Source organism: Typha angustifolia, chromosome 14 (assembly GCF_048772165.1).
Source record: "Typha angustifolia cultivar Huaian chromosome 14, ASM4877216v1, whole genome shotgun sequence".
NCBI classification, from domain to species: Eukaryota; Viridiplantae; Streptophyta; class Magnoliopsida; order Poales; family Typhaceae; genus Typha; species Typha angustifolia.
In genome coordinates this window covers 10,190,448-10,209,679 of record NC_133252.1, presented here as the reverse complement: position 1 = coordinate 10,209,679, position 19,232 = coordinate 10,190,448, and the positions used below count along the sequence as shown (strand labels likewise).

General features: G+C 33.5%; 1 protein-coding gene across 5 annotated transcripts in view; it reads left to right on the top strand.

The window, feature by feature from the left end:
* Positions 1–19,232, top strand: part of LOC140775400 (uncharacterized) — a 54,633-nt gene that overhangs the window by 21,301 nt on the left and 14,100 nt on the right. For 4 of the 5 annotated variants that reach the window (XM_073118673.1, XM_073118674.1, XM_073118672.1 and 1 more), the window contains 9 exons: positions 1,390–1,489; positions 1,568–1,645; positions 4,517–4,584; positions 4,674–4,742; positions 4,825–4,902; positions 4,999–5,094; positions 11,349–11,419; positions 16,950–17,027; positions 17,143–17,236. In XM_073118673.1, coding sequence (XP_072974774.1) covers positions 1,390–1,489; positions 1,568–1,645; positions 4,517–4,584; positions 4,674–4,742; positions 4,825–4,902; positions 4,999–5,094; positions 11,349–11,419; positions 16,950–17,027; positions 17,143–17,236 — 732 coding nt within the window. The remainder of the gene's footprint in view (positions 1–1,389; positions 1,490–1,567; positions 1,646–4,516; positions 4,585–4,673; positions 4,743–4,824; positions 4,903–4,998; positions 5,095–11,348; positions 11,420–16,949; positions 17,028–17,142; positions 17,237–19,232) is intronic. The other variant, XM_073118671.1, reaches the window with a different exon arrangement.

Genomic DNA, 19,232 nt, shown 5'->3' with positions numbered 1-19,232 from the left:
TACATAATGATTGATTGCACGTTTTGTTAGTCACATAAGAGCAATAATATTAATTGTCACGACTCAAAATAGAAATCATGACTGGTCATGTATCTCAATAGGCTTGAGATACACAAAGCCTTATCAGTAATTATCTAACTCTGTAATATAATAAAACTTAAAATTTATTTAATAACTCCATTTCAAAAATTTCTAAAGATATAAAACACTTCCATTAATCAATGTCTTCTAAATATTACTAATGCAACATTTAACTTTTTAATCTAAAATTAAAAGCCACAACTATAACTGAAGGCGTAAAGACCAAATCCTAAGTGAAGGTAGAGTTCCGGTGCTCATATTTATTCGCTACATTGACTAGCATCTAAAATATAAAAAGAGTTTAATGAGCTAACAACTTTAGCTCAGTTAGTGAATCTTCTAAAAGCTAGAAAATCATTATTTATCTAATATGAGATAGTAACCAAAGCTCAATAATTAATAACAATAGCCAGCAAGCTCATAATATGAATAATAAGTATAAGCCCTAAAGTTACAATTAACAAACTAATATCATGCCTTCTTTCATTATTCAAACCTTCTCAATCTCAATAATGTCATCTGCCTTAGCTTGGTATTGTGTTTGTGGATCTACACCAACTAGAAGTCATCTCGAAATGGTGCTCGAGTTTTTTTCTTATAGCTGATCCGATTAGCGTCATAAGAATGTGTCACTATGTGATAAACGCTTTTCTCCTAGCCATAGAGAGATATTAGAGTTATCTCATGGAGATTTCTGGTCTATCCGGAGACTGTTCTCTAACCGTGCCAGAAGCACCTAAATTAATCATGTTTAGATTAGGAATAAGTCTATCCCCTGGATTTCAAGGTAGTAATAGACGAGGATCAACATTTCATAAACTAAAGTATTGCGCTAAGTAGAATATGATACAAGATGTAAAAAAAATGATAATATATGGGGTATAATACTGCAGGAATAATAATATGAAAAAATCATAGTATAAAATACGAGATGATAATTATGTGAGTGAATTCACTCACCTAAGGTCCATGTGGAATAGATAAATTCAATAACCCAGGTTAAAACTCTTCACAAGCGATTTGTTTGGTGCTATTTGCTTACTCCGACGACTCCGATAATAGTAGCTCCAACGAGGTAAGGATGTAACAAAAAAATTTAGATGAGGAAATAGGAAATGACGACCTCCTCACCTCAGTACTATAGCACTGCTAGAAATTTTGGGTTGTTACATTCATGCTAGAATTTGTAGGGAATAATAAACGGCTTTACAGGACTGTTTTAATATGATAATAGTCTTTACTTTTAGGGTATCTAGTGAACCCTTTTCCTAGAAATCATGTTTTTTTCTCCTTCACAATGTGGTGCAGCAGGAATTTTTCCCAAAGCTAATGGAACTTTTCAGAAAGTGTGAAGATCTTAAAAACATGGATGGTCTCCACATGATCTTTAAAATTGTTAAAGGGATCAGTAAGTACTCATTCTAATTTGCTTTATTTTTCTATTTCTTTGACAACATATTTGACAAAAATCTTCTTTGGTTTGCAGTTCTACTGGACAGTGAACTTATCTTTGATAAAATTTTCTCAGATGAGTTCATTATGGATATTATTGGTTCTCTTGAATGTAGGTTGATTACATAAAATGTTATTTGCTTGTGCTGCTATTTTTGTACCTAACGTTCTTGTCATTATACCTTTGATACTTTATGCACTTTGTGATTTGCTTATTGCTTTTTGTCAGCTTTTTTGAGTTATCTGTGCTTACTGCTTATTATGTAAGTTTTTTCTGTTAAGGGTTTTATTTTATGTCACAATTTACATCTGTGCAGGTGTGCAGTGTTTGGTTGGATGCCTATGACTTCGTATCTGTTTATACTGACCTCTTCTTTGATTTGTGCTAATATTTACTACTTCTTAGCTAGATACTTTGATTGGTTTATATAAGACTATATATGGGATAACTAAACAAAATAACATCAATTACTATTTTAAAGTATTATTGATTATCTCAAACTTAAATTATATCCTTAAATTGTATTATATTAATTATAAAAATTAAGCACGTTCAATTCAAAATAATCAGAATTAAAACCAACATTAACACAAATAATAGAATAAGTTATATAAAAATTAAAATGTAAAATTTTAGAGTTAAATACATTTTATCCCCTATACTTATACCCAAAATTACTCTACCATCCTGTACTTCAAAAAGTCTTAAACCAATCATTTTACTTATGACTAAAGTAAGACTGTTAGTTTTTTTGTTAAATTTAACCAATCATTTTCTGTTAGTTTTCTGTTAAAAGGATTGGTTTGAGATTTTTTGAAATACAAAGGGGCAAAGTAATTTTGGGCATAAGTACAATGAGGTAAAATATATTTAACCAAAAATTTTAATATGATAATATTTTAAATAAATGTAAAATATAAAATACTAATAATAATAAAAATAAAAAAAATTGAGTAATTAAGATTGTTAGTTTTGTTATTTGTATATCTAAATTTATTATTTCTTAATATAGAGTTGTGCAAGGTAGTTTAGGGAGTAAGTTATGCGAATAGCTAAAAAGTTAGACATATTTTGTTAATTTGTCTACAATCACCCAAACTGCATCACAATTTTTTTGCTGCAAGGAGTCAAGACAATATGTATAGTTACATCCTCCCATTTCCACTTAGGCTAAGGTAAAGGCTGCAACATCCCTATAGTTTTATGATTCTTGACCTTGATTTGCTGATAAGTGAGACATCTAGCTATAAAGTGAACAATGTTTTTCGTGCCATTCCACTAAAAATTCTCCTATAAGTTTATACATTCTCGTACCTCTTGGATAAATGCTAATCTCGAACTATGGCTAGAATACACACTGTTCTGATACTTAAGCAATCCGCCATCTAACCTTGAGCAATCAGAAGCTTCTACTTTCTCTAGTTCTTTTAGAACCTTCTTGAGATTAGGGTCTTTTAATTGAGTTGTCTGAATCCTATCTAAAAGTGTAAGTTTGACCACTAGTTGGCTGTATAAAGCTATGATGCAATGTCACCACTATATCCAAATGTCTGAAATCCTCAATAATGCACTGTTGACAAGTCATTGCTGTCAAGTGTCTCTTTAAAGATTTCCTACTCAAAGAATTTGCCATCATATTTGCCTTTCTCGGATGATAATTAATGTTGACATTATAATCTTTGATCAACTCCAGCTACCTACACTGCCTCAAGTTAAACTCCTTTGAGGTGAAGATATACTTGAATCTCTTATGATCAATAAAAATCTCATAAGATTCTCCATAGAGATAATGGTGCTAAATTTTCAATGCAAAAATAGTTGCAGCCGACTCAAGTTCATGAATAGGATAGTTCTTTTCATGAACCTTAAGTTGCTTAGAGGCGTATGCCATCACTTTCTTATGTTGCATCAAAACACAGCCCAAGCCCTAACAAGATGCATTACTGTAAATCACGAAGTTGCTGCCCTTAGTCAAAAATCAAAAACATAGGAGTTATGACCAATCTTTGCTCGAGCTGTTGCAAGCTATTCTCACAATCATAATTATCAAAACTTGACCAGATTAGGTGGTCGGATCGGTGAACCAGCCACCAGTTTGATTTTGTTATCGAACCGGATAAGCAATCGACCCAGTAAAAATCGACTAACCTGACAATTGAACTGACCGGGATCAACTACTTTTGCAAAGTTACCCAATTGTCTTTAATATTTAATTATTCTATTCTATATCCTAATGGCATTTTAATCCCAAATTTTGAAAATATTTAGTTTATAACATATTTGTATTTTCAAATTAGTTTTTTTAGCACATATACCCTTAAAAAGGCTCTTATTGCTTGTATGTTCAAATAAAGTTTATATTTATATGTATATCGTTCAAAATAAACAGTTTTTGAAATCCTTATTTTTTTGCATGAATACCTTTGTAGTAAACTTTAAAATTTGAACAATTTAAATGTAAAAAGATAAAAATATCCTTATTTTAATACTTGGTGGAAACTCTTCTCCCGTCACCTTCCTCCTCCCACTTTCTTCTAAGCGTTTCTCTTTAATACTGTGCCTCCTTTCCCTATGGCACCTGTTGCTAGAGTTTACCCCTGGGAGCATGTTATTGGCATGACCTGCTTTGCTGAGTATTGGCAATCAGCAGTACCTTGTTTGCATGATTCCAGGATTGCTTATGGCTTTCCACTTCCTATGCATTTTCCACATTACCACTTTGAATGCCATTCCCAAACTATTAAATATATAGTGGTGGCATTGATTTTTGGATGCATACTACTTATTTTGCTACAAAGTGTGTGAGGTTGAACAATTATATCTGCAAAGACAAATTTTTGTGAGGAGCTCTCTGCTTCTAATTAACCAATTTGAAGTAGTTACTAAATGTATCCTTTTCTGTATCATTATGGCTGTATCAGCTTTCTACTTTTAATCAACCAGAACAAGTAATTTATAATAATGTCATTATTCTTTGTACAGATGATCCAGATGTCCCCCAGGTGCAGAATCACCGTGCTTTTCTCAAAAGGCATGTGGCTTTTAAGGAGGTAAATCAACAGTTATATCTGCAAAGACAAATTTTTAAGGAGGTAGATCATCCTCTTGTGTTTTTCTTAGGAACCATGTCATGTTGCAGGCCATCCCTATTAAAAATAATTCAGTATTGTCAAAGATACACCAGACCTACAGAATCAGTTATCTAAAGGTCAGTTTGTTCTAATGGTGTTTAACAACTAGTGGTTGTCATATACTCATATGCAGTTTCTTATTGTCACTAATGAATTTAGGATGTTATTTTTCCGAGCGTATTGGATGGGGCTACTCCAGCAAGTGTTAATTTCATAATTGATGCAAATAATGCTGTTGTAAGGATCTCAATCTTCAGTTTTTTTTACATTGAGATTGAATAAAGTTATTCTGCAGTTTTCGTTTATAGTTTGTGAGATTTGATTCTGTTGTAGGTTGTTTCTTTGCTGAAAGATGATGTTTGTTTTATTCAAGAATTGTGTGCAAGGATGAGAACTTCCAGCATTAGTGCTGAGTCAAAAGGAGATTTGGTAATATGACATTTGTTTCAGTTCCTCTTTTCTTTATAGGTCGCAAACTGATGGGAATGATTTATATTCATTTTTTTATGCAACCCACTGTGCATGTGTTGTGTGATTAGGACTGTGAAGTATGAACCACTTATGAACCATAATTTTCTCTAGCTATCTGGGTTGACCAATCTGATCAGGAGCTGCTTTAGCATAATTGTAATTTGAAATATCAGGAGGTGAAGGATGATTCAGTTTATATTTTATTTAACTTTTCACAAATTTGGTTATTAATTTACTGAAACAAAGACCATGGTAGAAGTCCATTTGCCTGGTCTTCATACTTCCTGTTATTAAGAGCTACTAAGAAATATATGACTTGTTATTCCCTATTTCCCTTTTGCTCTTCCTCTAGATGATGGATATTAGTTTTTGGTTACATGTCTAGGATAGCGTGCTTTAGCTCATTCACAAATAAATGATCATTTTACATTCACATTAACTCATTGAAGGGTCTTAGGGAAACATCCAACAATGCTAAAAAAAATCCAGAGTTATTGGGTAAAGAAGGTTACAATAGTTCAGTGAAGGTGTTCCCCAAAAATGTTACAAAGAAGTCATGAACTACTGCCCAAGTGCCCAGTAATACAGAAAACAAGATATTCATTAGTTCATTATCCTAGTTGCTATCCAGTTTTACTCTTGTCAATTGTCATAAACATAAATTTTGAGTAAAGCCTTAACCATATGCACCTCAAATAGCATGGTCCTGCCGTAAGAATAGAATTTATTGTCATGTATATTTTCTTTCTGTTTATGTCTATATGTCAATGTATAGTGTAAAATGGGATGTCTCATTATTCTCCCATGTTCAAAGCTTGAGACATAAGAAGCTTTAACAAATAAACTTCCCCAATCCATAATATAAAAGAATTCAATATGAATTACCAACTCTAAGTCAATAACTAATAAAAAAAAACTCCATAAGTGGTAATAGCGGAAACCTAATTTGACAAACAATGTCTTCCCAGATAAACTAAGACAACAAATAGTGTTCAAATAAAAACAGAAATAATTGATACAACTGAAAGTAACTGATCAAGTTTTAAGTGGAGGTAGAGTCCTAGTGCACCACGCTGACTAATACCTAAAATGTTAGGGGGAATTGCATGAGCCAATAATTACAGTTTAGTGAATTGAATCCATTCAAAAGTCAAATAAATTCAAAATCCATAAGTATGATTTAAGAAATTTAATAGTAAGACAAATGTAATAAGCATGCTCATAAATAATAATAATAATAATAATAATAATAATAATAATAATAATAATAACATGCTTATTAATCCATGAGATTTTTACAAATTATACTCTATGTTTTACCTACTTTGTGATTCATAATCTGTCTTTGAAAATTTTGTAATCCTCTACCCCTCATTTTTTACTATAATTTTTATTTAACACATTGAGTTAACTTAGATACTACTAGAAAAGGAATATTTCGTTATAAGATACAAAATAATTTATGAATACCTAAATTATCATTGTCTTCTTCATCCTCTTTTTCTCTTCCTAAAAAAGAAGAATAAAAAGGAGAGGGAGAGGGAATATGAGGAAAGGTGGTAGCGGACGACGATGATAGAGGAGGTAGGTGGAAAAAATAGTTGATGGATATATAAAATAAGGGAGTGATAGGGGTATTTAAGTAACTTGGTCAGTGTTTAGTCAAAATAACATTAGGGTGTCAAATGAGAATAATAGAGGAAAAGAAGTAGCCAGGTTATAAAATCCTCAAATACAGGGTGTGAATAATAGGTAAAATATAGGATGTAAGTTGTAAAAATCTCTAAATTCATTATGCCGAACTTCTCAATATCAAATAATTTCTATATTTCTCATTTGGATCTTTAATTGGATTCATATAAAATAGAAGTCACATCGAGATAGCGCTCGAGTTTTTTCCTCTTAATTGATCGATTAAGGTCATTAGGAGATCACATTATGTGATAAATATATCCTATTTTTTTCTTTTCTATTAACTATTGAGAGAGATTAGAGTCACTGTAGAAAGGCTTTCGATCTAGCCTGAGACTGTTTCCTAATCCTATTAGTGTCATTTAAGTCCACAATGACAAGAATTAATGTGAAAATCTGAATTCGATAAATTTAATCCAATAATATGAAAATAACCAATGCCATCACCAATGTGCCTCTAATCAAACTGAATTAACAGATAATTTAAAACATAAAGACTAAAAGAACTGAAAGGTAAAAATGGGTAAATCCTAAGTGGAGGTGAGCTTCGGTGCATTTCGCTCAGTCGCCACGCTGACTAGTACCTGAAATATTAGAAGGAGAATTCCATAAGCCAACAACTATAGCTCAGTAATTGAAATCCACTCAAAAGCTAAATAAATTCAAAATTCATAAATTTAGATAAATCTAAGTCCAGTAATATAAAATGACAATTTCACTTAGCATGTTTGTAACAACAGTAATAATAACTACACATATAATAATGATGTAAATCATAACTCATATCATGCTTTGTATCAATATGTTGAAATTCTTTCAGTATTAATAATGTCATATGTCTCATTTAGGTCAACACCCTGTAGATCAACATAAATTAGAAATCACCTTGAGATGGCACCTGGGTAAGGGTGAAAACGGGTCGGATTAACTCAGACCCGACTCGCTATCCGAGCCGACTCGGATCGGATTCGGATTCGGATACGGATAGAATTTTTGAAAAAAATTCGGATACGGGTCGGATATATTTTTTGGATTCAGATACGGATATCGGATATCCGTTTACCCGCATATTTTTTTAAATGACTTACAATTTTTAGTTTGCTTATTTAAATAGTAAATATTAATATTATTACTAATAATACGTTATATATTATTTATAGAGATTAATTTCTCTAATTTTATATATTTGACATACAAAAAAATTATTTGTTGTAAAAATCTTAATAATTTTGTATTAATTATATTTAAATAAAATATTATAATTATTTTAAATTTAATCAATATCCGTTTATGATCCGATCTTTTATCCGAAAATTATCCGTATCCGTTTAGTTAGGATATGGTTTTAAATTTTGCTATCCGTCTAATATCCGTATCCGAATCCGTATTCGAACTAAAAATACGGATCCGGATATGGGTTGAGCACTATCAGATCCGTATCCGATCCGTTTTCACCCCTACACCTAGGTTTTTTTCTCATAGTTGATTCGGTTAGGATTACTAGGAGGTGTCACTATATGATAAACTCGCTCTGTCTTTTCCACTAACCGTTTAAAGAGATTAGCGTCACCATAGGAAGTCTTTTCGATCTAACCTGAAATTATTCTCTAACCCCGCCAGAGTCATCTAAGAAAGTCACAGTGATTTAAAATAGAACGTTTTCCTTGGACTTCCAGGTAGACTTGAGTCACCACGGAAAGTCGCAAGCAATCTATATAGGAATTGTTCTCTAACTCATACTAATTATCGATTATATTTTCCAGTAATATTTTTATTTATGAAAATTTTCTATTTGCACGAAGTATAGGTAATCATTGAATCATATATTTTATACACAATATAATAATTAAATTGCATAGAGAAATATAATAATATATTTGCACCTAAAGAAATACGTGGTCTGATAAAAAATACGAAATATAATATGAATAAATATGTGAGTGAACTCACTCACCTAAATTTAGGTAAAACAACTGAAATCTTTAATCTTTACTCAACGTGCTAAAATCACCACATTTAAATAATAAAAAATAACATAATTTTAATTTAATTTTTAATATAATTTTTTAATTATAAAACTACATAAATATCTAAAATGGATTGATTTAAACCCATTGAATTAGGCTGGGCTGCGGCTAGCGTTTTATTAATTGGGCTAGGCCAAGGCCCACCAAATAATAGACAATGAATTGGGCTGTGGGTTAGCTTGCAGCCCACCCTTCATTAATTTAGTTTAGGTCAGGTTTTTGGATCCAAAATCTAAACCTGATTGCAAACTTACAAAATAATAAAGGGTTGGCTTGTGGTTTAACCCGAGCCCAACCAAATCTTCTTCCTCGAGGTGGTCTATGCGAGAAAAAGTGAAAGAGAGAGAGTCCACTGGCAACCACTGCCGTCGGCGATCCACTAGCCATAGCTCAAGCTTCCTCCCACTCTCACGATCACACAAACCACATGAGGTGGAGGAGAAGCCATCGCCGAAGACCAATAACCTTATCCCTTGGTCGGCGGCAATTCAAGCCACGAGGGCTCTCCCTAAAGGCAACCATGGCACAAGGCCCATGACGTGACGCTTTGGTCCACGAGCAGCAGCGACCTGAAGCAGTCGGTAGACGCGATTCGTCGACAAGCCCGCAACACCAAAATTAATCATTTATATTTTAACTCATTAATTTTAAATTAAATTTGAGGGGTGGGAGAGGGCTCATTGACGAGTCGCATGGTGGTCTCCGATTGATCCCAAGGTTCAATTCCATGGTGAAGACTCCAACGAGGATTAGGAAGGAGAGAGAGATAATAGTGTAGGGTTAGGATTTATATTTATAGGTTAGGTTTTAAATCTTATCCAAATCTAGATTTGATTTAGAGTGGGGAAAATCCCGCAGCAACTCCTCCGGAGAGGTAAGGGGGGTTGCACGTGCAATGCACATGCACCCTCTTTTCTTTTTCTTTTTCCAGTTCTTACAACTGTTCTCTAAGTCATGTCAGTCACAATTTAAGTATTCCACTGCACACGTACCCCTAATATTTTTTTTCTAGTTATCACACTCATAAGCAGTGTGAGCGTCATGATATTGTTGCCTGGATTCCATGGTATAAGATGAACATCTAGCTGTTCTAGTATTTTGAGACTATGATAATTTTTTGAGAGAAACTTGAGACTATGATTGTTAAGAGTATCTAACATGTATCCAAGTTTCCAGTGTTTTTTATATGTAATACGTACCATTTTCTCCCTTTATAGTATTGTGCTTATTGATATAGAAATCCTTGGATAAAGTGTTTTCCTTCATAGTTTCAATTAGGCTTGCACTGCTTTACTAGTAGAGGTTGGCTTGGCCTAAAATTGAAAATGCTTGAATTAATTTTCACTCGTAATCTATCAAGTATGGATAATTTGTTTGCCTTTCCGTACCGGTATCCGATATGTATTGGATACCGATACGGCATCAATACAACTCAATACGTATCGGATACGGCTCGATACTTATCGAATATGGCTGGAGGAGTATCCGAATTAAAAATAATAATTTTAATATTTCGATATGGCGGGATACAACTTCGATATGGCAGGATACGATTCCGATACGGTGGGATACGACTCTGATATGGCTCTGATACATTTCTTGGTCATTCAGTTCTTTTTCTTTTTTCTTTTTGTACTAAAAGATGATATAAAACATATACTTTATATGTATATGCGATTTCCTTCATGATACTTCAAGTCTTTTTTTTATTTGATAATGAATTAAACATTTAATTTGAAAGACATTTGAATATCCTAATTAATTGTAGATTAATAGTTTCATTGTATTTCAATGTTTCACTGACATTTTGAGTTTCATATCAGTCTCTGTTACAATATTATTCTAAAGTTATAGACATGTAGATATTAAATCCGTTGCTTTCTTTCATTTTATCTTATCATTTTTGGAGTAATCATTTTTGGAATAATCATTTTTTACCATATGTTATATTGATTGACAACAAATTAAAAATATATTATTTATTTATTGGCGTATATCCATGCTATATTTGTATTTTACTTTAAAAAATTTATCGTATCCTGTACTCTATATCTGTATCCGTGCTTCACAAACCCATAATTATCACGAATGAGTGAAGCGCGGAAATGACAGGTAGAAATACAAACTTTATGAGCTGTTATAGTGATTTGTAAAGACTGGTTGCATTCTTTAAAGTACTGTTATAGTGACAGGTACTCTGTTCGCTGCTTTCTATTATTCCTGTTGTCTTACCTTATTATGACCGCCCGTTGGGTTGTACGGGGATGAATGTATCATTTTCAACATCATGATGATCTATTTCATCCCGAGGTTGCTATTTCTTTCTTTCTGATGGACATTGATCTCGATTCTCAATCACATTAAAAACTGCCAATCAGTACTTGTCTCATCCATTAGTTATATTAAAGATCAAATATGCATATTTTCACCTTTTATCTTCTGTTCCATGTGATAGATACACAAAGGTTCTCATATATCTTTATTCTGGAGCAGGTATTGTTCCTGCATGAATTCTGTTCTCTAGCGAAAAGTTTGAGTGCAGCACAAACATTGCAGCTATTTCGGTATTTCTTCGTCTTTTTTACGTTGTATGCTTTTTTTTCATTAATATATAATTTGTTGGAAGCTTCATTTCACTATCCTTATAACTTGTTTATCCCATCCTTACAGTCCAATAAGAACATCATTAGAAGAAAAAATTGTTTCCATTGTTGTCGAATAATCGTAAAACATGATAGTGAAGTTTCAGCAATGGCAAAAGACATAGTATTCTGTTTTAATTTCTATTCTGAAAAGGTGTACTTCAGATTAATTTAGTGAAAACAAATTTAGGAAACTTGTTTTTCAAACTTCATGTTGAGTGATTAGCATGTAAAATACTAAATTCTAAGATATGGAGGAAAGAGGTTTGTTTTGCCAGTTGCTAATGGCCTAATATGATTGTTTTTGACTTTTTGTTACCTTTATCCTTCCATTTTCCTATCCAGGCCCCTCCTTCCCCTTCATTTTTTCCCAAGATATGGTGCTATTACTGCCTTCTCCTTCCTTTTGGTATATGGTTTATGTTGTCTATACTCCAACAATTGTTGTGTCATATAAATATCCTTTGGTTTTACCTTATCAAAGGAGATTAAATAGGAGATGCTGCTAAATGCTATAAAACAAGTATCACTTTAAATATGTGATGTTTCTTTTCTCTCAAGTAATGACTAATAGCTTTTATTGATATTCAATTTGTTATATAGGAAGATATAGATATAAAGTACAACTTGGCGCGCACGTGTATTTATGTATATTTATGGAGAATGTAATGATTATTTTTTTTATACTGAATCTTTTCCTTATTCTCACCCCTATCAAATCATACCAAAATATTGGAATCCAGTACATAGAGGTTGCATGTGCAAAAAATTATTTTTTCTGTTTTATTCTAGGTTTAACAGTAGGATGTCGTTGGCGTGTACCAGTCTCATTGGTACTGGTTGACATGATCTAGCATGAGGTTTTCTTTCTCTAAATGTCTTAAAATTAATAAATAACATGATTATCAAGAGAATTTTCTGTAGAATGAAACAGTGAATGAATCACACATCCTCTGTTGTCCATTATCCACTCTTCTTCCTCCAAGCAAACCCTCCTCTTTGGTCCACTCTTCTCATCTAGTCACCCTCCTCCCATTCCCTTACTCCATCTACATGTAAGGCAATGGTCTACATTCTACAATGACGTAGAGGGCTACAACGACAGCGTCTCTTGTCAAGACCCGAAATTGGAAATATAACTAGCCATGTATCTCAATATACTTAGAGATATACGAATTTTAATAAATTTTCTAAGTCCACAATGACAAGAATTAATATGAATATCTGACTACAATAAACGTAATCCAATAATAATGAAGATAACCAATATCACTATTAACAAATAGTTTAAAACATAATAACTAATAGAACTGAAAGAGAAGAACGGGTAGATCCTAAGTAGAGGTGGAGTCCCGATGTATCTCATTCAGTCCCCATGTTGATCGGTACCTGAAATGTTAAAAGAGAGATTCCATGAACCAACAATAATAGCTCAATGAGTTCCACTCAAAAACGAAATAAATTCAAAATCTATAACTTTAAATAAATCCAAGTCCATTGATATAATGACAATTTCACTAGGCATGTTTTTAACAATAACAATAATAACAACACAGGTAATCATAGTGTAAATCATAATTTATAATTATATGTCTTAATTGGGTTAATACCCTGTAGATCCATATCAATTAGAAGTCATTTTGAGATGTTGCTCGGATCTTTTCCTCATAGCTAATCTAACCGTTGAGATAAATTAGAGTTATCTCAGAAAGTCTTTTCATCTAATATGAGATTATTTTCTAACCCTGCCAGAGTCACCTAGGAAAGTTAACGCAGTGATCTACAATGTTTTAAAAGGCGGTCATGGGTAGTCAATGGTCACCCCACTGTCTAGCGCCTACACAGAAGGCAGGCAACAAGGCGGTGACTAGGCAGTTTAACATTTTTAATATAATTAAATAAACATATATAATATACATTATATACTTATATGTAATTACTGACAAACAAATTAATAGACTAACTACTAAGTGATTAACATTTCACAAATTAAAACATTTCAACGGATTAAGTGATTAACAGATAATTGCTGATTTACAACTTTACAAGCATTTATTCTTCAACAGATAATTAATTCAGTCAATTTTTTGTTTGTCATTTTGTCTAATTGCCTAGCATAACTGATTAAAACAGATTTAAAAAGAAATGATATTCGATCTGTCCGACTGAGAGAGAGACTGTGAGGGAGGGAGTGAGAGAAAGAGAGAAAGAGGGAAAGAGGACTGAGAGAGGGGGAGAGGAAGAGAGTGAAAGAGAGAGGGTAAGAGGACCGTACCTATTGATGGAACTACCACTATTGATCATCTAGTGGTCCTTTGCCTTTGTCTTGGTTGGTGGGGGACATTCTTTGATTGTATTTATGAGGTGTCAATGCAATTTGAGGCCTGGCTCTAGGTGAAGCAAAGGTGAAAGGAGTTTGACTAGCAAGTTGTCTAGCTAGTTGTTGTTTTCTGACCGGCTCATAATTCAGTGCAAAAGTATAGGCTTGATCTGACAAAGTTATCCTTGCGGAAAACTAATTTATCTCGTCTGGGGTCACTATGATAGGAATGAAGAAGATATATTTTTCTAAATGTTTCTTTCATTTCTACCCAATCTGTTTTTTGGATGTTGATTCCTCATGCGTGAAATTTGCCCAGTGCTTCACCAAATGAGTTTGGCATGACCTACTAGTTTCATCTAAACAAACTTTACTCTCCTATCCTCCGACAAGTTATACCACTGAAAAAGGTGGTCTATTTCTCAAATTTAATCAGTGAATATTGTCGCATCTAATCAACTATCAAAAGTGGGGGTATCAACCTTGATATTTTTTATCATGTGATCTTCAGGGTTCCAAAGGTCTCTATATGCAATGTGATTCCAAAACCCTCGGTTCATATCTTGATCTAGCATTTCCTCTCGATTATTATTATGTTGTGGGAACTTTTCTGGAATTCTCTTAGTGATGGTGGTTAGGCTGTTGTCGAGGGGCCTTGGCATTTTGAGCAACACAAACAACTCCCATGTTGGAAGCTTCTCTATAACTTCCATTCAATTTTTGCTCAAAACCAGCTTCGAGAACCTTGAGTTGAGCGATGAAGCTGTCTTGTTTAGTGGTAAGGCTATCTCTCAAAATACTCTTAGATAATCTTACAAATGTCATCCATGGCAGAAGGTTCCATAATAGACTCGGACTGAATGCTAGAGATTACATACTATTTACGTAGGTTCATGCAAATGTGACTTCACAATGTAAGATGCAATCTACTAATGCAAAATATGCAATGAGATGTCAAAAGTAACAAATCATGTCCAGCAACGGTGACGAATACAGTAGCAACAACATTCAGCAGAATTGGCAATGGGTGCTGCAGCAATAGTGTTGGTGAAGTCGGCAGCAAGGGTGACAAATGAGGCAGCAATGACAGTGATAGATATTCTTTGTTGAAGCTTGAGGGAGAGAGTACACTCACCACAAGGAGGGTGACGGGTTGTCCATGGAGGCCGAAGATGAAGGTGGTGAGTAGGGGAGATCGGTGAAGTTTAATAGTGTGGGTTTTTTCTTTTAATTTATTTTTTAACTGAAGGTGGAAAAGAAAGAGTGTGGAGGTAGGAGGACAAGAAGGAGGGAGCAAAAGAGGAGATCAAGGTGGTGGCTAGGCTTTAGTGTTTCTTTTTTTCTTTTCTTTTGTGTGTGTGGGGGGGGGGGTCTCAGGCTGGAGGTTGAATATAAGAGGAGCTAATAGGTGAAGTTGGTCACGTGGGGGTTGGGGGTGCTTTCCAAGTTGTTGAGCTTGCTGCTGCAATTTGATGGTGGGCCCGTGGGTTTTAGTGGTATTTGGGGGGAAAATGCTAAATTGAAATTTGCTAAGTTATGATTTGATGAGAGGATCAGGGAAAGATCAAAAATTCAATTTTTTCCAAATAGATGCTCTGTTTTTTTTTGTTCACCTACCTATGGCGATTGTGACGATGAAGGCTTGGCGGTTGGCATCTATTGGATTATGCAAGACTACACGACTTTGACAATAGAGGAACCGGAGAAGATGGCCGTTGAATCTTGCTTTGTGATTCACTGCAGTCTTCTTGTTGTTCGATGATGACAATCTCTTCGTCTGGCTCGGCAATTCCAATGATTAAAAGAGTGGTAGGATCTTCGGCTTTGATACTAAAATTGATATAGAATTAAGGTATTGCCGAAGAACAAAGTAACAAACCCATGGAATCCACCAACGAAGAAAGTAACAATCTCAAAATCTCAAATTTTCATTAACCTCTGGTATTTCAATCAAAAAAAAAAATGATTCTGTTGAAACCTGACTTTTAGTTATATTAGGAGCATCTTGAAAGCATCTGGGTTGAAATTGGGCTTTCAAATTAATTCATGAATTAGTAGATGAGAAAACTTGGGGTTTAGATCAACACTACTTTCATTAGGAAAAAGAAAAGAAAAAGAGATCAACAATATAGCCTTCATTTCAAATTTTCACCAATTTTTCAAATTTCTTCTATCATTTTAGTTTTAGTTTTTTTGAGATATAAATATGGGAAAATCATTTTCCTTTTATGTCCAATTCAACTAGATATATGATTAAAATAAATACTACAACTATAGATCTACACGATCTTATCTTCTATTTGTTACCATTTTTTAAGTACCCACTTCATTGTCTTGGAGTGTAGAAAGCATGTTAAGGGTTACTTTTCATCTTGGTTCACCATATTGGCTGATCTCGATACGGATTGGCCGATCTGGTGAACCATGATCCGAACTCTTTCACTCTTTCTTTTCACTCTCTTTTACTTTTTTTCTTTCTTTTACTCTTTCTTTCTTTTTTTCTCTTCTTACATATAATGATTGGTTTTCTAACAGAGAGATTTAGCTCTGGTGAACTTCGGCGAACTCTAGTATATAATTTTTTAATTAATTTTTTTTTAATTTCTCTTAGTTTTTCCATTTTTTCCACTCTCTCCCTTTTTAATTTTCTTCCACTCACGCTCTATCTAATCTTTGTTTCTTTTCAATTTTTATTGCACCATAGTTTTTTCTTTTTTCTTTTCTTATTTTTGGTAAACTTTTTTCTAAATTTTTAAAAGTTTTCCTGCATTTTTAAATAATATTTAGAATTTTATGTAATTAAAAAATCTGATTCGATCCAAGCAACCAATACGGCCGATCCGACCAATAAGTATCGTTTTTTCGGAAGACCGATTCCGATCCCGATTTTCCAAACCTTGCTTTTCATTGATGTAGCCATTAAACCTTCCTATATTTTATGCACAGTTGCTCTAGAACTTCATTTTCTTTTACATGGTGGAGTGAGATCAGTTAAAGAGAGGACTGTTGGTGTTTTTTTCTACGTTCCATACCTTGTGTCAAGAAAAAGTAACACTTTATGGCAATTTGCTATATTCTTTTCTCAATGTTTTTGTCCCAATTTTCAAGTTTGGTAATATATGTTGCATACAGGAATCTTATGGGAGGAGGCTTGTTTGACATAATTACTGATGTGCTGCAGAGTCAGGATAAGAAGCTTCTGTCAGCTGGGTAAGGTTATCACTTGTTAAATTAGATAAAATTGTGGAAATTTTAATCAATTCATCTCTCCAGCTATTCACATTGTTGTTCAGTTATTTAATTTGGAGTATTTTTGTAAAATCAGGTTAAATATTCTTTTCCTCTTTCTTGATGAAGATCCTAACCTTCTCAAGTTGTATGTTTTTGAACAAAAAGGGAATTCTCTTCTTGAAATTTTGGTAAGAAAGCTGACTATTAGACTGTCTTGTATTGGATATATGTTTATCTACTTCTTTTTGAGTTTCCTAGTCACTGATTTTCTATTTTTCTATTGCATTCATGCTGCCTTCACATTATGCATGCATTTATACTATGTTTGTTGTAACTATAAGTATGCAGAACGTGACTCATGAATTTACTTTTTTACGTATTACATCTTGTCTTTACAATATTTATAAATCTCACTTATATTATACAAAATATTTGCATAACACACGTTGGGTTAGTTAACACCGAGGTTCGAAAAATCAGGATCGGGATCGGGATCAGTCTTCCAAAAAACGATACGTATCGGTCGGATCGGCCTTATCAGTTGATTGGATCGGACTTTTTAATTACATAAAATTCTAAATATTATTTAAATATGCAGGAAAACTTTTAAAAATTTAGAAAAAAGTTTACCAAAAATAAAAAAAAGAAAAAAGGAAAAATTATGGTGCAATAAAAATTGAAAAGAAGAGATTAGAAAGAGTGTGAGTGGAAGAAAATTTTATAAAAAAAAACATGCTGTAGTGAAGAAGAAGAAGAAGAAGAAGAAGAAAATAGAAGAAAAAAGGAGAGAGAGAAATAAAAAAAATTAATACTAGAGTTCACTGGAGTTCGCCGGAGTTCGTCTCTCTCCGTTAGAGAAATAATCATTATATATAAGAAGAGAAAAAAAGAAAGAGTAAAAGAAAGAAAGAAAAGTAAGAAAGCGAAAAGAAAGAGTGAAAGAGTTCGGATCGGGATTGGTTTCGACCAATCCCGATCTAGATCGGCAAATCTGTATCGAGATCAGCCGATACGGTGAACCATGGTTAACACTAACACCACCTATGAAGATGGCATCACAAAAGGAATATCTCATCAAGCTCAACCTGTTGTCTACCAAAATACCCAATATACCCTCATCTTCTTTTTCTTCCTCCTCTTCTAGGGCATGAGTTTACTTTTTTCTTCTTCGGCCACAAATCTCATATCTAGAAGAGGGATAAGGGATAGCAATCTTAGTTTAAATATTCCTCTCAACTATTTCTTCTCATCCTCCCACTCTTTTTCTCTACGCTATCTTCTCCTTCATTGTTTATTAGTGAAACAATAGAAGGTCCAAACCCAGAATGGATTTGGAGAGAAAAGAGGAAGAGCAGAGAGGATTTTGGTGAAAAATTGTTTTTGCTTAGTATGATAGAGAGGGTCTTAGCCCAATTTCTACAAAGTCACTATATATCTAAATAAATGAATAAAATATAGAGTGTCCAAAGGGGCAGAGGGAACTGATAGTCTAGAGGTATTCATGGGTCGAGGAGTTTCAGGTAAGTGGGAGGGCAAATGGTGGGGCTAAGCAGGGACATATGAGGGCACGGAAAATAGGATAGGTGTACGAAAATCCAGAAAGGCTAAGTCCGAAGGAGCCAAAGCATCGGTGGTAAAAAATGGTATCTCTTCCAGAAAAGTGACATGGTCTGATATCCTATGACGACAAGTAGATTGTCATAATAATGATAACCTTTATACTTAGGACTATGTTGTCACGACCCAAATTAGGAATCATGACCGGCCATGCATCTCAATATGCTTGAGATGCACGAAGCCTTAACAATACTCTCTACGTATACGATGATAAGATAAATAAATAAAATGAGAATTTGCTTATTAAAAAAAAATACTTTATTACTAAATGCAATAAAAAAAATAAACAATGTTAATGTTTTTAAGTCTCTAAACTAAAATAAACTAAAATAAAACTTCTATATCTAAAGCACAAAATCTAAAAGAGCGGAAAGGTAAATGGGTGGATCCTAAGTGGAGGTGGAATCCGGGTACATCACGCTCAGGCGCCCCGCTGACTATTACCTGAAATAAATAAACAAATACAAAAAAAACAATAGAACTCGTGAGCCAACAACTATAGCTCAGTGAGTGGAATACCAAATAAATTTTTACTGCATATTAATGCTGAGTAAATTAAACAAAAAG